This window comes from Aedes albopictus, chromosome 3, assembly GCF_035046485.1.
Source record: "Aedes albopictus strain Foshan chromosome 3, AalbF5, whole genome shotgun sequence".
In the NCBI taxonomy this organism is placed as follows: domain Eukaryota; kingdom Metazoa; phylum Arthropoda; class Insecta; order Diptera; family Culicidae; genus Aedes; species Aedes albopictus.
Window position 1 is genome coordinate 83,147,538 of NC_085138.1, and position 21,664 is coordinate 83,169,201.

Consider the following 21,664-nt stretch of genomic DNA (forward strand, 5'->3'; position numbering starts at 1 on the left):
TCCCTAACCCAATTTGATTTCCTTTGCATTGAGTTTAGCCTCAGATGGTGAGGTTTTTAACTATATGCAAAGTTAAGTTGGTAAACTCAGTTTTATTCAAAAACTGGAAGTCACCAAAACACCAGTAGTAAGGACTAAATACTATAATTCCTTGAATTAACAGAACACATATTCCAAAATTGAAAAATAGGACGACACTAGATTTCGGTTTGGTAGATCTATCACCGCAACGCAACCCAAAAAGGCGATCTACCCACGCTACGGGCTCCGTTAAAGATTGAGCATCTTTTAAACCCCCTCAGCCATTCATCCCTCAGCACGGGTCGCCTGACACCTTGGATTGGGGTTACCTGTTTGGTGGACTTTTACCCCCGGAACAGGTGGTCCGTAGTGCTATTCAAAGCCGGCAGCTACACGGTACACACATTGTTTTTAGTTTTTGCAGAAACCATTTTAAACCATAATTTCACAAAAAAATGGGTTCTGCAAAAACGAAAAACTTTTTCCACCTGGGAAAAATTCAGGAGATACCTTGATGCATACTCTACATGTGCACGAAAACCGATTTTGAAAATATTGCTTCGTTATTTTATGAAAAATCAAAAACCAAATTAATGAGGAAATGCTTCCAGTTTCGCCTTTATAGGTAAAGAATTAAATGGTGAATTTCAAGGGACACCAGGAGGTCTAGGGGTGTTTAAGCACCTATCAGTGGCGTCTCATGGGACTTAAAAGGTTCCATGGGGCTCCAGAAGCGTTTCAGGGGTCTCAGTGGTCCGAGGGGATTCTAGGGGATTTCGGAGGCATTTCAGGTAGTTTCAGGTCATTTTCTTCGATTTTCAGAGGCGTTTATGGGGGTGTCAGAGGATTTTCAGCAGGTTTCAGAGGCGTTACGTAAGCGTTTTCGGTGGCTTCGGAAGATCTCAGGTGAATTAGGGCCTGCAGGGAATGTTAAAGGCGTTTCAGGAAGTTTCAGATGATTTCCAGAGACCCCTTTAATTCCATCGCACCTCAAATGCCTTGAAAGTCACCTGGAATTCCCATAGTCCCATTATGCTCTTGAAATCCCTGTGCTCCATTTGAAATGCCCCTGAAATCACTTGAATAGCCTTTAAAAAATCCAGAAGCCCATTACACTGGAACGCACCTCAAAACCCATTTAAACGCTCCTGAAATGATATCTCATGCTTCTAAAACCTCTAAGAACGTCCTTTAAACGTTCCTGAAACTCTCTGAAACGCCCTTGAAATCTCTTGTAACGCCATTAAAAAGTTCCTGAGACCCCTTCCAGAATCGCCACCAAAGTCTCTTGAAACGTCTCTGAAACGTCCCTGAAACCCCCTTCATACTATTGAAACGCCCCTGAAATCCCCGTCATCCCATTAACCTTGCTTAACTCGCGCGGTCGGCTTCCACCGCCAGCACCGCGCTGGTGCTGTGTACAAAAAGCGAACCTTTTTCAACGTGTTGTATAAAACACAACAACACGACTACTGGAGGGTTAAATTGCCAACGAAACCTGACGGAACGCTCCTTAAATCCCCTAAAATAATCCCTTGAAACGCCTCATGAAGCTCCTTTTTTGGGCTCTCAGGGAACTTCCTTGCCCCCATCTTAAATGCCCAGGTGCAATACCTTGTTTCGCCGACCAGATTCCGTAATTAAAGCCCTGACTTAATTTATGAAAAAAATACTTTTTTATGATCTTTTATTTTTTTGGCTCATTTAAAATTTATGCACAGTTCTGTCGCAGCTGTGGTTCGATACAGACGGATTGTGCTCTTTGCTCAGATAGTTTTTTTGTCTACAGTTTGCGCTGCTAGGCATTGGATATCGTTTATCGCTTTGCTTTGTTTGCCGGTCGATCATATCGTCGTTCGTTGGTGGTGTGGCAACAAAAATGATTGAAATGAACGAAATGTTCGTTAATACGGTGCAGTTTCGCTTCCCGCCGGGTAGCCCACGGCCATCCTGGGTGGAAATTGCGAATTTCCTGAAGACGCTGGACACGGATTTGCTGCAGATGGAAACTGCATATAAAACAGCACATGATCGTTCATTGTTCGTGAAGTTCGTGTCGCGGGATGCCATGGAGGAATCATTGCGGAAGAACACAGGGCAAAGAAGATTTGCTTATTCAAATGGGCAATCAATAGAAGTGCGGATGTGTATCGCAGGCATCAATATGCGATACATTCGTGTATTTGATTTGCCGCCGGAGATTACGGATGAAAGTTTGTCTTTGGAGCTGGAAAAGTTTGGGAAAGTACAACGCGTGATCCGAGAAAGATTCCCCACGGGACTTGGCCTCGATCATATGCATACTGGAGTCCGAGGAGTGTTCATGGAGGTCGAAACAAGAATCCCGTCATGGATCGACGTTTCCAACCGGAAAGGGAGAATATATTATGAAGGATTGAAGGAGACGTGTTTCTCATGTCAAGCGGAAGGGCACCGGAGGGACTCTTGCCCTCAACGAAACCCGGACAAGAAGAAGGAGAAGCCTTCGTATGCTGGAATTGTGTCTGGCGAGGCAGTAGTGGAGCTTATTTCGCAAGAAACGGTACAGGACGAAATAATTGAAGTTTTGGAAGAAGAAATTATCGTCGAAAATGCGGACATTTTGGACCAGGTTCAACCGAATGAAACCAAATCTAATGCGATGAATCGGAAGGTAGACAAAACCCCATCGAAAGACGAGGTCAGCGAGAGTCAGGATTCATCGGCGGACGATAGGGTGGCTCAGCGACGGGCTCGATTCGCAGCTTCTGGTGGTGGTTCAAGCTCCGGCTCCGTACCGCGACCAAAGAAGAAATGCACCCGAATGCAGTTTTATTGATGTAATCTTTTGAATATTTTTGTATCTATTCGATAAGATATCGGCTCCGTAAAGTTTTTAGTTAAACGATCGAGCCAATAAATAAACTATTTGGTAAAAAAAAAAAAAAAAAAAAAAAATTTATGCACACACAGCCAATGTGCATAGAAGGCGGTACCAATGTTAAGGTGAATATATAACGAAGCCACACTTCGAATTTTCAAAAGCACAAATCTGAAGTACCGAGGGTTGGTTTGCACTGAAAAGTTGATCGATTGGTCACCAGCAACCGCTCACCAATCGAGCAACTTTTCAGCGCAATCCGTCTTTTGGTTCCTCAGATTTGTGCTCTTGAAAATTCAACATGTGGCTTCGTTATATATTCACCTTAATGCGAGCCTAGGATGAAAGCCTCTTAACGGATAAAACTAAATTGATCGAAAGGTGGCTACAGCACTTCTATGAGCACCTACCCAAGAAACACACATGTTATATAAGAGTTACGACAGCGCAAGTTTTGGTTGTATAGAAGTTAATATTACGTAATTCTAACATATTGTTGGAATAACGTTAATTAAACTTCTATACAACCAAAACTTGCGCTGTCGTAGCTAATATATAAAATGTGTGTTACTTGGGCAAGTACATTTTGATTTGGATGATGCTTACAAAGTGTTATCCCAGATCATCATCTGTCCCCGGGCAGAAAAGAATTACAAAACAATTGCAAGTTTTACCATTCAAAAAGAATTACTGAATGGTAAGATTTGTCATTGGTTTGTTTGAAATAAGTGACAAAAGGGCAAAAATAATAACTGACATTGTTCGATAAAATAACTAAAGAATGTCAAATTTTGACATAACAATGGCAAACCAAGAAGATTTATTCGTGCCAAGTTTCATAATTTCGCGTCTGTTCGAACACGTACGATAATTTTATTTTTTGGTATATTTTTTTCTTAAGCAAAAATTAAATAATTCCTTAGTTTACATTTTCAATTTATATTACGCGTCGCGAGCATTCGCGTTAATAAATATGTACAATGGTTTAATTATCCGCAATCTTATTAACACGGGAACGCGAGAAAAGAGTAATACAAGAACATAGGTGAAACTTATAAACAACGATCGTTAAGCAATATTCACTGGCATTTTTTAAGCTTCCGTTGTCTCGTAAAGCTATGGCGCGTGTTTCGGTTTTCCATCATTGGCATTGAACTGAATTACATACAGTTTAATTTTTACTAAGAAACGATTAGCTTAGAACGTGCTTTAATGCGAGTTGGTCCGACATAAGTGTGGTTTAAAAATTATCCATACCCGGTATATAATAAAATTCAATATACAAACATACAATAAAATTATTGTATTCTTCTGACAGCCGGCTGCCGGAAGACTAAATCATATCATGGGTCGCATAGATCACATCACTTACCAATGTGAATCCAGATCTATGTAACTATCTATCCCCTCCCACTCCCACCAACAAACTTCCTTCCTGTGACAACCGTGGGGATGCGGAGGTACACACGGTCTCTAGTAGCAACGGATGTCACATCAACATTCCTTCCCTTCCTCGATGACCGTAAGGACGTGGCCGGCGCCGGTACTGACAATATAGTTTTGAATTTTCGAAATTGCACATTGAGGATGGAAAGCTAAACCCAGGCCCCTTCCTTTTGGTTCCCTGTGCAGTATTGACTGTTCTAATCAGTAACGGAGTAGCAACTACGAATTGTACGGTCATCTCATGCTCATGCTCATGCTCATGCTACAATGGCAAACCAAGAACAAAAAAAATAAGATTGAGAATTGCAAAATATACCATTATTGAGTTATTGAAAATAGAACAATATCAAAATTAGTTATTCCCTTGTCATCCAAAAGAAGGGTATATTAAGTTGTTTATTCCAATAACAAAATGAAAACTTATAAGTTTTTTGGATGGAAAGTAATTGCAAACTAATATCAAAATTTACCATTGAAATAACCAAAATTCAAATTTTGTCATTATGTTGTTCTTGATAAGTGCCAAAACTGCGAGTTCATCAAACTCGCAAAAGGTCAATAATATCTCATCAATTGCAAAATTTGTTATGATAGCAAAATAAGACATTCAGTAGTTATTCTTCCAAATTTTAAAATGACAAGCGAATTGCATATTTTGATATGATATCATATTATGCTATTCACATGTTGTTTTAAGCTTTTCATGAAGAACTCATGAATGACAAAATAAGTTATGACAATGAAATTTGTTATTCTTTTGTTTTTGGTTTGCCATTCACCTCTACCCGGGTCGTTTGCCACCTAAAGCGAATAAGTTTGTTGTGCAAGCTAAGCCGGATTACGTCGATCTTCCCCGTACGGCGAATGTTGCTCACTACCTTATTCATTGGTGTTTTTATTAGTTAACGTAATACTACTTAAATTATCTCAAGATCTATTCGGATTTCCACACAAATTTCTTCAACGATGTTCTCAAGGAATTTCGCTACGGCTAGACCCCTAATTCAGCAACAAAATCTCAAGAATTCAACCATATTTTCTTTAATGAACTTCGAACAGAACCGCTTCGAAAGAAATTTTCTCTGTTGGGTTTTTATTTTAAATGTTTCAATATTTTGGGTTTCGATTTGTATAGGTCGTATGTTTGGTAAGTATTATGTGTCAAAAGTTTTCGACAGAAAAAAATACAAATACTCAGCAAGAGTATTTTGACTCTGCATTCGTCAGAGTTTTGAAAATCCTTTAGATGTAAGAGTTAGGTGAAGATTTTCTTTAATACTGTTGATTCACTTTCAAGATGAACGTCAATAAACTGCTTGGACTGTCTGGGAATCGCCGTTCAATTTCAAGAGTCGTTTTACTTCGAATGACCACTGAAAATGATTCTATGTAAAAGTTCATATGAAGCACTCATTTAATCCTCTACCCTGCCTTTAGACGGGGTATATTTTGAATATTTCTGTAATTTTTGTTTCGTGGACAATCAAATTCTTTATGTAGCTATTTGGAATGCGACCAGGGTTTTATAAATTGTCCCTCTGTTATTGGCTATTTTCGGTCAAAATTGGTTTTAGGCGGAATTACTTAATAGCTTCCAACGTTTCGGCCCTTGGTTTGGGCCTTCCTCAGGGAGGTCTAACATTGTGTTTATTAATTATGTTGGGATTATGGTTTGTGTTTTTTTTTTACAAAAAATATTCACTATAGGCGTACCACTAGCGTTTCATCGCCCTATGCTTGGCTGTGGGCTGTCGGAATGGGTTTTGTCGTTTGTCTGCAAGTTTTGTTTCTGTTATCTTTTACGTGTTGTGGTTCATTCGTGTTATTTGTTAGGAGTTTACCTGATTTTGGATGGTGGTGGGTAGATTTTGAGGGTGAATTTTTGGATTTTTGTTTTCGCCACTTCACCAACCACTAACATGGCGTCTAGACACTGTGAACTGGTATATGTGTGCAATTTTTACAATTTATGTGTACATATGGTGTTTAGTGAGATTTCTCTCTTTCTGTTTTGCATGTGCGTATGTGTGTGTCTGCTGTTGTTTAACTATTACTATTTTGCCTATTTGTTTTGGTTTTCGGTTGTTTCATGATGGGGAAGCGCGGCAGGTTCAGCGGGTAACGGGTTTGTTTGGGTTTGTTGGAATTGTCTGGAGGCTATTGTACGTAGAAGTCAGCTGTATATTGCACTGAGGTGCTCTACAGAGAACCAAAATAATAGACAGAACCAACAACAGAGCTACGCTACCCCTATTAGAATGTTTCCACATATACAACACTCCACATACCGTCAACCACCGGACCGACGTACGAAATTACGAAAATTACGAAATTGCGAAATCTGGCATGAATCGCTTCACCAATTTCTCCATGGTTTTTCACAAATCATTCCAAATAATAACAACATATCATTCCAGAGTATGTATGACAAATTCGCCCAGGGATTACTTCAGAAATTCCTCTGGATATTTATTTACAAATTTCTTTAGGGGAGCGGACCTGGTGTGATGGTTACAACACTTGACTATCACGCCAAGGACCTGGGATCGAACCCCACTCCCGACAAACTAACAAAAAATGTGGGTGCTTCCTTTGGAAGGGATGTAAAGCGTGGGTCCTGAGATGAACTAGCCTGGGGCTAAAAATCTCGTTAATACAGATAAAAAAGAAGAAAAAATCTCTAGGAGTTTGTTTGGTGAATCTTCTGGAAATTCCTTTAGAAAATCTACCAAAAAACTCTTCAGAAATTCTTCTAAAAAATATTTCTGAAATATTTTTTTTTGGAAATTTTGTCCGAGTATTCGGCCTGAAAATATTCCTAGGATATCTTGAGAAGGTCATAGAAAATCCTCTAAGTATTTCTTCAGATTTTTTTTACAGATTCTTTCAGAGATTCTTATAAGCATTTTTATGGAAAGGCTGGAAGACATTCACACAGATATTTCACCAGATATTCCTTCGGGTATTCTTTAATGTATAGAAATCCCTCCAGGATTTTTTTTCCCAAAAATATCTCAAGAGATTTTGTAAGGTATTCCACCAGGGGTTTCCGGATGTTTCTTCAGGTTTTCTTTCTAAAATTTCTTCAGAAAATTCATCTATGGATTCTCATCATATTCTTGTAATTTCGGATTTTTTTTTATCATGAATTCATTTAGAGTTTTCTTCAGTTTTTTTTTTAATTTCTTCTGAGATTTCTTCAGCGATACTTTCGGAAATATCTTAAGATACCGTCAAACGAAGTTACTTGCAGCAGCGGTGTATCTTGCAACACGATGACATACATTAAATGTGAACTTTTTTTTTTCATAATAATGGAAGCATACTTACCATTTCGGTTAACTAAATTATGTGTTCCAAAGATTGTTTTAGTGAATAAATCAGTTTTGTTTCTGTGTATATTGTTCAGCTACACTGTTAAAACGGTTTGTTCATTTTATGCCAAGAGAACAAATCGTGCTTTACCTCTCTCTTATGGGAAGCGCCATAAGTCTGATGACCTTGCTTGCAGTTAGGATACCTAATAGTAAGTTTAGCTGAAATATTAAAGTTTGATAAGTAAGTAATGTAAAAAAAATCGTAATCATATTCAACAAACACTATGGAGTAACTTGCAACAGTTGAAATTAATAAAATTTTCTATAATTTATTTTCATTTCACGAAATTCCGGATAGAAATAATCGAAATGAATCATTTATTACTTACGTGACGTGTTCTCAAATGTCAACTAAATTTTACAATTTTTTTTGCACGTGACTTTCAAACATTGTCAAAGACTTCCATATTTTGAAACTTCATTCACCTTGATGAAAGTTTAATTCAATTTATGAACGTTCTAAAACAATCACCAACATCTATTCTGAACCTAGATGTAGTAAATTATTTCAATAGAATGTCCAAAATAAACTTTGTAAATAATAGAATGGGTGTTCAAATCATGTTATTTCAGCTGAAGTAGCCAACACCACTTTATACTGAAAATTACCTAAAGATGATTCATTTTGCCTTTTCAACAAATTACATTAAGCATTGATGGCATTTTGTTACTAGTACTGAGTCATGAGATATATCTATATTTTATATTTGAGGGACGTGAGACCTGCTGTGAAACGATATACTATCCTATCACTTATAATAACTACCAACCCTTTAATAAAAAATCATATTTCAATTGGTTAGTGTACATCTTTTCAAAGAATTTTTCATGCATTACATCAAAAACTTATAAAATGACCAAGAGCTAGAATGTTAGTGTAGTTAAATGGTAGCTAACTTAGCTTCATGTCAGGTGTTGCAAGTTACCCCACAGATGGGGTAACTTGCAACAAGCATATATTTCACACCTCCTGTTTAGGTGGCAACGTATTTTAATAAATAAGGTTCTGCATAGTATTCTACTCGTGGTAGTACATTAACTGCGATGCTTTACAGTATATTTGAAATGTTTAGATTTCCAATGATATTGCTTTAAAATCGAAAAGCGTTGCAAGTTACCCTGCATTGCACGTTAAGGTAAATATATAAAACTAACTCTGTCATGAGGTATGCTTTGGCACTATTGTGGGTGCTCCTCCTCTCCTCTTCTTGGCGTAACGTCCTCACTGGGACAAAGCCTGCTTCTCAGCTTAGTGTTCTATGAGCACTTCCACAGTTATTAACTGAGAGCTTCCTCTGCCAATGACCATTTTGCATGTGTATATCGTGTGGCAGGCACGAAGATACTCTATGCCCAAGGAAGTCAAGGAAATTTCCTTTACGAAAAGATCCTGGACCGACCGGGAATCGAACCCGTCACCCTCAGCATGGTCATGCTGAATACCCGTGCCTTTACCGCCTCGGCTATATGGGCCCTGGGTGCTCCACAAAACAATTTATTGATATGAAGTGCTCCGCGTGTCAAAATGCTGAAATCCCCTGCATTATAAGTCATCATAATACAAACTGAAAGTTTTGAAATAGGGGTCTCCAGTTAGCCTAGTGGTTATGGCTATTTATTTATTTATTTATTTATACAAATATACAAATATACAAATTAATGCAATGGCAGTCAAAGAAAGCCTGTGGAAGTGCTCAAAGAACACTAAGTTGAAGCGAGGCAGGCCTAGTCACAGTGCGGACGTAGAGCCATAACGAAGAAGAAGAAGTTTTGAAATAATTGGATTTAAAAAAAAAAATACATAAAATCGAAATACATAAATTCGAGGGTCTATATAAACGAGGGTTAACTAAATCGAGATATATCTGTATTAGTATGAGAAAATATGCTACGAGAGACAACAGCATGAGAAGAGATCACTCATTCATTCATCTTCTTGCCCTCATGATTGCAAATTTAATGCAACAGACCTGCTTAACATTGCAGTTTTTCACTGTATTCGTCATTAAAGTATTGTAATTGAAAGTTTCAAGCTTGTAGCCGCGGAAATTCCTGCAAACTTATGGAAAATCCGTAGACAAACCATACAATAAAGCTTAAAAATGATAGCTAAAGCATGACAAAGCAAACCGCTCTCCATTTGTCTATCTATCCGTCTAGCGTGTGATGAACATGTTGATCCGGACTCCGGAGATGATTATGACACCGACGATGATGGAGATGATGTTGACGACCGAGAGGAGATCCCGCGGGCGCACATACACACACGGCAACCGAATGGCTGCGACGTGACGTACACGAGCTTCTACTTTCAGTTTCTGCAACGAATCCCACGTGGAAACTGCTTGCTTCTGCTTGCGGCAGGTTCAGCTTGCCCGAATAGAAGTGTGTAGCAAAGTCAAATTTATGTTGACACATTTTAACTATTGTCATTCAATAAATCGTAAATGTTCAAAAATAAAAGAGCATAAAAATGAGTACCCATAAGCATATCCATAACAGTTCATTGTTGCGACTCCGCGATTGACCAAAACAATATAAACTGCATAGATTACTAACGAATGGGCTTTGGAACTACATAGTAGCAGTGCCGGTCACGTCTTTACACTCATCAGGGAGTTAAGAAAACGATAGTTAATCATTCGTTGTTTCCAGTGACCAATTATACCTCTGCATCTGCATAGTTGTCTCGAGAAGGAGTTTTTATTAGAATGGGTTGTTTTTTTTAATAGAATGGAGAAAAGTGGACCAGGGGATTGATGAAGCAATGTGACTACATGCGACATAAAAGGTAGGCAAACACATGATTGCAATTGGGAGCTATAAAAAAATCCATTAATACTGGGAGCAATAAACAGTCCTTTTTACTGTTTTGATAATTCTACGTTTGTTCATCTCGTTTGCGCTCAATCTCGATCTTCTTTTGTAATCCTCACCTACTAGGGAGATTGGATCATGACTGGTCGTGGTCGGTAGATGAAGCAGCCCGCGGAAAGCTCTGAATGACATGTTTATGGGTTGAATTAAATTTCAAATTTATTACCATAACTCTGATACCACACTGAGTGACTAGACCAGACTCTGGGGCAGCAAATGCGAAGAGTAAGGGGTAAAACTCGCATTTACTTTTATTGCATTTTCCGGCATTGTGGGATGCTTTCCACTATGTCTCAGCCTCCCTGAAGGGAGGAGGGCGTAGTGGAGTTTCCACGCCGACGAACGAAAAGCAGAGCATATGCTTCGGATTGGAAACGAAGGCAATGGGAAAATGCGTGCATGGCAGATTTTTATGACCCGGGCTCGATTGAAGGTCTACTTAATTGAATGGTAGATTAAAAATTTGACCAAGGACGACTGTTTTTAACAAAGATTGCTGGTCGTTAAACGCAATGGATCCTAACGGAGAAATGATTACTAAATACAAATAAAGATCATGAAATGGTGTACGGATAATTTGATTTCTATTGTTTTTGCCACAGATGGAGGTCTATGATACACACATTCGAATGCTCCATCTATGAACAGAAGAAGATATCAGAATAGAGAATAGATTCATTGAGACAAATATCACTTTCGCAAACAGTTGTCCTTATTGTTTTGACATCAGCTGAAGCCGAAAGAGCGAAGCAAAAATCCCGTATTGTCCATTGATTCTTTTCAAAGTGCAGTCATATATAGGTGTACACTAGCTTCTACAACATTTGTGGATGAAAATTTATGGCCAATGAACTGTGCAGTTATCATCATGTCTAGCTAAAGGGTACAGCGCTGGGTCATGAGACTTATACCTCATATATAAAGGAGGGATATTCGCGCACCACACAAACAGTGGGCACCAAATTCAAACTGATAGAAAGCATTGAACCATATTCGCTACCCGCGAGTGACACCATGTCGAGTATTTGTTCCCAATTTTCACAATTTCTTCATCCACTCTACCAAGTAATCGATTCGGAAAAGTTTGAAATACGCCCGTGAATAATCCACGCTCCGTTCGTTGCCATTCGTCAACTACCTAACAAGCTGCGGCGTACGTAATGGAGGATGAAATGTCATCATCCACCTACGTCCTTCCGATCCGACATCAAGCTCCCGAAATTTCATCAGTAACCAATCAAATACGCAACGCACTCACCTCCCAAGGCCACCAATTTGACGACAATCACCGGCATCCAGCAGAGGCAATCGGTAGCCACGATGATGGCGAACCTGCGGGAGAGGAGAAAAGAAATCAACTGTAAGTTTGTTGGTCGTTAACGAAGTAAGCGAAATTGGGGGATTTCGGTTATAAGGGAATATGATTCAACAAGGCAGGTTTAAACGCAATAATACGGAATTCCACAAAATTACGGAAAGGTTTTGAATTGATATTGGTTTTAACAATTAAACATTGTACACTAGATCGTCCTTTATTTTGCAAAAATGGGAAATGTTATAAGTTCGTTGTTGGAAAATGATCGTTTTAGCTAAGTAATGATCATATCAAAATTTGAATTCCGTATCTCAAGGCTAAGTCAGAAATTGTATGGGACCGCAAAGACATGAATTTTTTTCGGCGAAAAAAAATATGATATTCTTCTAAAACCGATAATTTTAGGACTCTAAAGGACCAAAAATGTGCTTAGAGTTGCGATATCTCCACTCGTTTTTAAGTTATTAAGCAAAATAGGGTAGGTTTCCTTCGGTATTTAAAAGAAACGTCAAAAACGCTACTTTTTTCGGTTGTTTTTTTTTTGTGAATAACTCAGAAAAGAGTAGAGATATCGCAGTTCTAAGCACAGTTTTGGTCCTTAAGGGACCCTAAAATCATCGGTTTTAGTAAAATAGCGTATTTTTTTGCCTTTCTCGTACACCAAGGTGTACCGAAAGGCTATATGTTCACTCCAAAAACGAAAATTTGATAGAGCCTCCGGAGGGGTCAAGTGTTATATACCAATCGACTCAGCTCGACGAGTTGAGATGATGTCTGTGTGTGTGTATATGTATGTGTGTGCGTATGTGTGTGTGTGTGTGTACAAAAAAGGTCACTTAACTTTTAGATAGTAAACATCAACCGATTTTAACGACCGATGGTTCATTCGACGCGGAATCTGGTCCCATTGTTTCCTATTGAAAATGGTTCGGATCGGTCCAGCCGTTCCGGAGTTATGGCCATTTAAGTGTTCCGGATCGGTACCCCAGGAAGGGACCAGATATGAAAATGCAACAAACCCATGCATGCGACCCATCAAACCACGGCATTTTCGATTATCTGATGAACGGGAAGTGGGAAAATAGTCTCAGACTATATCTGAACCGGTAGTGTTCCGGAACGGGTTCTGGGCCTGCCTTAAGTGGCCAAATATAAAAGTGAACATAACCCATGCATGTGACACATCAAAGAGCGGTTTTTTCGATAACCAGTTGAATGGTAAACAGGAAAGTAGTTTCAGACTAAGTTTGAACCGGTTGTGTTCCGGAACCGGTTCCGGGTGTACTGCCGGAAGTGGTCAATTAAAAAATTGAACCAAACCCATGCATGCGACGCATCAAAGAGCGGCTTTTTCGATAACCAGATGAACGGTAAGCAGGAAAACACCTTATCTGAACCGGTTGTGTTCCGAAACCGGTTCCAGGTGTCCCGCCGGAAGTAGCCAATTAAAAAAGTGAACCGAACCCATTCATGCGATATATCAAAGAGCAGCTTTTTCAATAACCAGATGAATGGTTAGCAAAAAAAAAGTTTCATACCATATTTGAACCGGTTGTGTTCCGGAACCGGTTCCAGGTATCCCGTCGGAAGTGACCAATTAAAAACTGAACAAAACCTATGCATGTGACTCACCGCATAGCAGCTTTATCGATAACAAGGTGAACGGTAAGCAGGAAAATAGTTTCAGACCATATCTGAACCGCTTATATATTAAACTGACGAAGTTGAAGGTGTGAATCCAACTGAATGCGTCTGACGATGACCGAAGAATAGTAAGTCGAAACGCGTAACGCTTTACAAGCTGTTTCCGATATTTGTCACCGATAATTACCAATCAATCCACAAATTACATACCTAAACCGGTTGTGTTCCGGAACCGGTTCCAGGCCGGAAGTGGCCAGTTAAAAAAGTGAACCAAACCCATGCATATGAAACATCAAATCATCAAAAATGTTGGATTACCAGAAAAACGGGCAGCAAAAAAATAGTCTCTGACCACACCTAAGATTACCAGCAGTGTTGCAGAATCAGAATTGGATGCATCGCTGAAATTACGAAGGTGAACAAAATCAATGCAAGCGATAAATATGCGTAAAAGAACAAAATCTTAATAAAAATTAAAGCGATCTTGTCAAATCACACCATTTTAGATTCCTGAGACGTAATTATACAGTAGGATGAATCAACGTTGTTATGGGGAAATTTTAATGTTATAGCATCAATCCTCTTTTGCGGTTGAAATTACTACACACAATTTTGATGCAACTGGTTGAGCCCTCGCTCTCTCTCACACGGTTGGAATTTGAATGGGTTTTTTTAATGAGAAATTTTACTAGCTCGCACTTTTTTTGTCAAATTATACATAAATCTTATAACCAATGATCATTAAATAAAGGCTAAAGTGTGCAGAAAAAAATTTGCCAAAATATCTTGATAATGATCGGCATGCAGTCCTAGTGAAGGTAGTCAAGCAGTCAACTGAGAGTTTTGATATTTTCCATCTCTGCTTATACGTTTAACATAACACATAACTTCGGAATATGAGCCATCAATAAGTTTCCAAATTCGATTATGGCTTTGATATAATTGTTGCTTTTCTAAATAAGGCTGACACAAATTTCGATTTTCTCTCAAGTCAAGGGGGGCCCCCCTTGGAAATTTTATTAGGATTTCATCATTTTGAGGAAGGGCACAAATAAATAGGGGAGATCGGGACATAATGGACACCCGGGGCGAAATGGACACCCCTATTTTTGCCGAAACCGTTGACTTTAATGCTAAACTTTTAATGCATAAGTGTATTTTTTTAAATTTCCATTCATATGCCTCCAAAATAACCTAAATATCATTGAAATTGAAATATGTCTTTCATATGGAGAAGTTCTTATAATTTTAACGCAGCAGCAAATAAGGTATTACGAGTGTTTGAGTGTGTGCGCCATAAAAACAAGTGAATTGCTACCTTATCTGCATGTATACGTAGATTTAGCAATGGATAAAGTATTTTATTTGTGATTAGAATTTACTCAAAATAGAAATTTCAATGTTGTAGTCGATTTGGGGCGAAATGAACACTGGCAATTACGAATGGATGTACGCGCATTGCATACTCTAAGGCGTTTAAGAGTGTTTGAAAAAAAAAATCAATTGGATTATTTTAGCCTAAAGTATATTTAATTAACTTTGATGTTATGGAAACTTGTCTAAGATGGAGTTTTTTATCTGTGGTATCGATCTCCGTGAGCAAATTACTTAACTGATCGATGTAATAAAAGAGTTAGCATAAAATATACAGGGGTGTCCAATGTCCATTATGCCCCGATCGATAGGTGTCCATTTCGCCCCGTACCTTCACTGCCAGCCAGGGATGCCAGATGTATTTTTGAAAAATCTGTATCGCACTTTTCAAAAATCTGTATCCTATACAAAATTTAGATGAAAAATCTGTATCCCATACAAAAAAAATTGGCCCCTCTAGCTCAAAATTCTGTAAATCTGTATGGATGCTCAAAAATCTGTAAAATACAGATAAATCTGTATATATGGCATCCCTGCTGCCAGCCCTAAAAAACACACGATTTACATTATTTCTTCACAATAAAGACATTCTACCTGCTGTGAACGATTGAAATACGTAGGAAACAAACTAAAGTTGTAAGCCAACTGATAATATGTTAAGTTTTTCTCTGAACATTATGTTTTTTTTTTATTTTAAAGTGAAATTAGAGTCCTCCAGAAATTTTCTTACCAAATCCGATGAGTTAAGTGGCTTTGCTAAATTGTTTGGGTATTTTTTCATCAAATACATTAATTATTTATCAACTACTCCCCCATTGAGATTTGTTCCGTTCTAGAGTATTCTCAGAATTCAGGAACACTTCGGCTTGTGGCTCTTGAGTACATATTCGACGAGAAAGGCACTATCACCACTAGGTGGATTAATCTGGGGTTTTTTGTAAAAAATCATGTTTTTTTTCGATCCCATGCAATTTTTGACAATTTTAGGGACCACTTGGTTGGCGATAAGTCAGACCGGATCATCTGTTTTTCAATGATTTTGGGAAATGACCTGCAAGCACTTGAAATTAAAAAAAAATCTGGCATTATTTTCAGAAATACTATTATTCTTTTATGTAATGATACATCTGCATCAAAATAACGTCGAAAAGCTCAGGTTTAACGAATTCCTCAGCTTATCTTTAGCTCCCCGAAAAATCGCGTAGTTCACTCTGACTGAACGCCGACCACTTAGCCTTGAGATATGAACTTCAAATTTTGACATGATCATTACTTAGCTAAAACAATCATTATCCAACAACGAACTAATAACATTTCCCATTTTTGCAAAATAAGGGACGGCCTATTGTACACAGGCCCGTAGGCAGAAAAGGGGTGGAGGTGGGGGGTTCGGATTCAAACCCCTAACCTATCTCTCCTTTGTGCACGGCCTTGATTGTACATTCCGTCGGCTTGAAAACTTAAAGAGCAGTTTCAATAAAATAAACATAAATGTATGGGTGCTTCCCAAAATCTACAAGCAAACCAGTATTTTGGTGTGGTAAGTTTTTAGCTGCAATTCAATTTTATTATAAGTATTTTCACTATTTCTCTATCAACTTTCTACTTACAATTTTTGATGAACGATTTTTTGAAATGGATCACGTTACGGTACTTTAAGACCACTGCGTAGTACGTCTCCTGTATGAGTATAATTAGTAGAGTGGGTCAACGTTGTATGGAGAAACTTTAAATTTGATCGTATCAACCCGGAACAAAGTATTTTCAATCTATATTAGCGCCCTAAACAACTGTGCAAAATTTGGGAGCGATTGGTTGCGCCCCCGTATTCCGCATTGCGATTGAAATTTGTATGGAATTTAGTATGGGAAAACGTGCTTTTTTGCATTTTTCTCATAAATTGAAATTTTTCGTCTAAAACGATCTAACTAATGACGTTAAAGTATAGCCTAGGATATGCCGAAAAACTTTGCTGAAGACCGCAAAGTGATCCGACGCTTGTGAAAAAAGTTATTCGCCTGGTAACTTGGCCAAAATTTTGAGATTTTATTATTGATGTTATTCCTTTACATGTTAAATGTTAAGCACCGCCGGGCAATCTGTACGCTATTACTTTTTTCACAAGTGTCGGATCACTTTGCGGTCTTCGGCAAAGTTTTTCGGCATATCCTAGGCTATACGTGAACGTCATTAGTTAGATGGGCTTAGACGAAAAATTTCAATTTATGAGAAAAATGCAAAAAAGCATGTTTTCCCATACTAAATTCCATACAAATTTCAATCGCAATGCGGAATACGAGGAAGCAACCAATCGCACCAAAATTTTGCACAGTTATTTTGGACGCTAAAAGGAATCGAAAAAGCTTTGTTCCGCAAAATCGACTTTGTTGACCCAGTCTAATAATTAGTTATGTAATCTTCACATTAACCTTTCCATATTAATACTCACAGTAGTTATTAGTTAATGTTTGTTTGTTGTTGTCTATCTGGACGTAGTAGCATGTAAGCCTAGTTATAAGATCGTTTTTGTAAGTCTTCAAGTAATCATATATAGTTTCAGCATATTTAGCTTCACCTTGCTTCATACACAATTTGATTTTGTACAATTCGTAACGTATACTAGATAAAGCGTAAGCAAAATTCAGCAATAATTTTAAGCTAATATTATGTAGAATAGCAATAGATTTTAAGGATAATTTAATTATTTTAAGAAGGAAAAATAACTCTCAGATTATCTGCCTGATTGTTTCGAGGGATGACTTTCACTTTTTTCTACCTCTATGTATCTACCGTTTTGATGTTATCCTCTAGTCATTGTAGCGTGCGGCTGTCAGTGGCATGGTTCGTTGATGGACCACGAGCGATTGCCTTATCGGCCACAATTACATCGCGATGGGGATCCGCATCGTAACATCCCCCCACCCGTGAACCTGGATGGAAACCTGGGTCCTCTCTGGAGCCACTATATTGAGAGTCACCAGGTTCACTGCTCTCTACGATGTCCAGTAGAGCTAGCTTCACCGTGGGCCTTCTGAACACTCATGAAAATTTCGCCAACACGAACTGCCACGAACTTTTGGAATTGGCGATGATCTGATAGAATCCACGTCAAGACTGTAGTTGAGTCGGTCCATAAGTATCTCTTCGCCACCGGTAGCTCATGATTGCTCATGACAGATTGCAAGTATTGAACTCCCAGAACAGCAGCCTTCAGCTCGAGGCGTGGAATCGAAAGAGTCTTGAATGGTGCTACCTTGCTTTTGGATCCGACTAGGGCCACCTGAATGCCAGTCTCACTCAATAAGCGGAAGTACACGACACAGCAGTATGCTGACTCACTGGAGTCGACGAAGACGTGGATCTCCAACCGACTTTTGCTACTGGAGAAGGGAGCGGAAAAGAAATACCGGGGAATTCTTAGTTTGTCCAGTTGATCGAAGCAATTCACCCATTGTCGCCATTGTTGAACAAACTGTTCGCCGATTGGATCGTCCCAGCGTGAACACAAGCCCAAATTCCTTGGATAATGACTTTTCCTTGGATGAGGAAGAATCCCAAGTAACACACATGTTATATATAAGTTACGACAGCGCAAGTTTTGGTTGTATAGAAGTTTATTTTACGTTATTTCAACACAATGTTAGAATTACGTAAAATAAACTTCTATACAACCAAAACTTGCGCTGTCGTAACTCTATTATAACATGTGTGTTGCTTGGCATGAAATCAGACCTAAACGGTCGAATAGGCTCATCACAACCTTCAGTATTTCCCGCTTGGTGGGAATGTGTCTGTTCAAAATCGGAACACCCTATTCGAACCTAATTTTCAGAGCAGCACTTGTTTGTTGTGTGGCAGCTTGAAACTTTATTATAATTATCGTAAAAACATAAATACATCAAATATTAATTTCTTTTCAGATAATTTTTTATTTTTATAATTACTTACATTTAATGGTCTTTATTTCCCCCTTCAGGTATGGCAGAGTTTTGCGCGGGTTTTAGTCCAGCTGATTCCTACAGACAAACATTTTGTTTTGCAAGCAATAAACAACAAATTCACTCAAGTTTGCACACCTTCAATCAATGAAATTCACAAAACCAATACCACCTTTGATCACCGCGATCACCTATCAGCTCAAATAATTCAAAAGTATGTCGAACTGCACTTAACTTCCAACTCTAATTTGGCTTGAAACTAATCTACCTTTTACCAACTTATTTCTTGGAATCTTCTAACCATTTTGTCGATCTTCTCGCTGGTCTTGTTTATTTTTATTTACATTCTACTTCTCTCTCACTCTGTATCGCCCATACATACCTATGCTCGGTTCACGGTCGATCCGTCAACAGATGCTGCCTCGTTCTGTGTGGACCCCATGTTGCGCTCTGGTTGCTCTGTCGAAGGGTGGTAAGGAGCTGTGCCAACAGTGTCCATCGTCGAGGACGAAGCGCAGATCTTCTCGGAGATTCACCGTGTACGTGAAACAATCCAGGTTGGGCATCCATTTCTTCCCCAGCACCGACTCCGTATTCTCTCCTCTATCCAAAGCCAATTCCTTCACTGTATCCCCTGATTCTGCACCGATAGCTGTCAGTACTTCCGCGGAGTAGGATAGGAAGTTGCGAAGCTCAAACGCTCCTCGTGAGTGGACGTGTTTCACCTCGTTCACGGCTTCTACCGCTTCCTGAATCATCTGGAAACTGTCCAGGTAGTCGTCTACGTAGTGATGCTTGGTGATAGCAGTCGCAGCTCTTAGATATCGCTCGGAAAACTCTTCGGCGTTAAGGTTCTTAACGAATGGGGCACAAATGGGCGAACAGGTGCATCCGAACGTCGCAACATCCATAACGTAGATCTGTGCCTCCTCGGAAGGGTGATCTCGCCAAAGAAAGCATTGAAAGAGCCGATCTTGTTCCCTGATCTGTATTTGATGGAACATCTCTCTAATGTCCCCAGCTACGGCTACGGGAAATTTACGAAACGAACTCAGCACCGCTAATAGAGGTGTCAGTAGGTCAGGACCTTTCAGCAGCCTTGAGTTGAGAGAAACCCCTTGCATCGTACTGCCGCAATTCTGCAAAGTGACGTAAGCGACATTGATAGTTTTGGCCCATTTTTTGGTTATTATGCATAAAACTTTTGATTATCCTCTAAGTTTTTTCCATAGATAATAGATTCCGACTAGATCTTGCATTCTAATACAGCAGGAATACCATAGTGTTATTATTGTCCCAGATATTATATATAATGTACCAAAAAATACCGAAATTTTGAATGGCGCTTACGTCACTTTGCAGAATTACGGCAGCGTAGCTGTGGCGTTCCAGATGAGTCGAACCTTCTGCTTTCTCGGATACCTGAACCACTCCCAGGCTCGTCTCCATTTCCGGCTGATGCAAATGTGGTCGATTTGATTTTCCGTGACGCCAACACGGGCAACTCATGTCACTGTGTACTGGTCGATGAGGAAAGAGCGATCCCTCAATCACCATGTTATTGTTGCCACAAAGCTCTGCAAACAGCTCTCCTTTTTCGCTCATTTCTCCGAGACCATGGCGTCCCATGACGTGCTCATAGTCCGAGTTGTCGGACCCAACTTGCGCGTTGAAGTCGCCTTGAGGATCTTGATATCACCTTTCGGAATATTGTCCACGACAGCATTCAGTTGACTGTAAAAGTTACCTTTGTCTTGCATTTCAGTAGCATCGGTTTGTGCGTAACATTGGATCATGGTAAGATTGCGCTGAGCAGGAAACCAACTCCACGGTGGCGAGGAGCGTGTTCCCCTCGTAGGCCAGAGTATAGCAGAATTTGACCGGACGCCGTTCTCCAAAGCTCGGCCAACGGACTTCGCTCAGTCCTAAAATCTTAAGCTTTATATGGCATGCCTCATTGGCTAGTTGTGCCAGTTTACCCTGCTAAGCTAGGGTTAATACATTCCAAGTACCAATTCTTGTCCGTTGTTTCACACTAACAGTCGTTGCCGTTCGTAATCTTTCATTTTCGGTTTCAGTAACGTTTTTTTTTGGGTTTCGGAGACAGTAGGTTTTTGGCCTAACCACCGTGGTGGGGCTGCCACCTTAAGTATAGCTTCCGGTGGAGGAGCATTTCATACTCAGCCGCTGGATGCCAGAACAGACGCTGTTTGAGCCGCACCTCCTTGGTGAACATACGCTCGAGACGTACCTCCTCAATCTAGCTGAAGTCAGAAGGACAACAGTGCCCAGGCTGCACTACCAGCTAAGCACACAACTCTTAGCTGGTGGTCTTTGTCATCGCTTGACTCGTAGAAGCATGAAGTAGGAACTTGTGAGGACCAGAGGAGCTATGTTAGACTCACCGTTTTGCAGCCTTTTAGCGTACAAAACAATTGTGCAAAATTTAGGAGTGATTGCTTGCTTTCCCGTATTCCGCATTGCGATTGAAATTTGTATGGAAGTTAATATGAGAAAACGTGCTTTTTTGCAGTTTTCTCATAAATTGAAATTATTCGGCTAAAACGATCTAACTAATGACGTTGAAGTATAGTCTCTATGATATGCCGAAAAACTTTACCGAAGCCCGCAAAGTGATCCGACAGTTGTGAAAAAAGTTATAATGTACAGATTGCCCGATGGTGCTTAAAATTTAACATGTAAAAGGAATAACATCAATAATAAAATCTCAATTTCGAAATATGTAATATCAAGTAAGTTAAGATTTCGTATCGCTTTCGCGAAACTTTTCGAATTCTATTTTGTTCAATAG

General features: G+C 39.3%; 1 protein-coding gene across 1 annotated transcript in view; it reads right to left on the reverse strand.

Annotated features, from left to right (window-relative positions):
* LOC134292243 (relaxin receptor 2-like) overlaps positions 1-21,664 on the reverse strand; it is a 166,462-nt gene that overhangs the window by 49,878 nt on the left and 94,920 nt on the right. Inside the window, exon 12 of the mRNA XM_062861234.1 lies at positions 11,840-11,913. Within this exon, the coding sequence (XP_062717218.1) occupies positions 11,840-11,913 (74 nt within the window). The remainder of the gene's footprint in view (positions 1-11,839; positions 11,914-21,664) is intronic.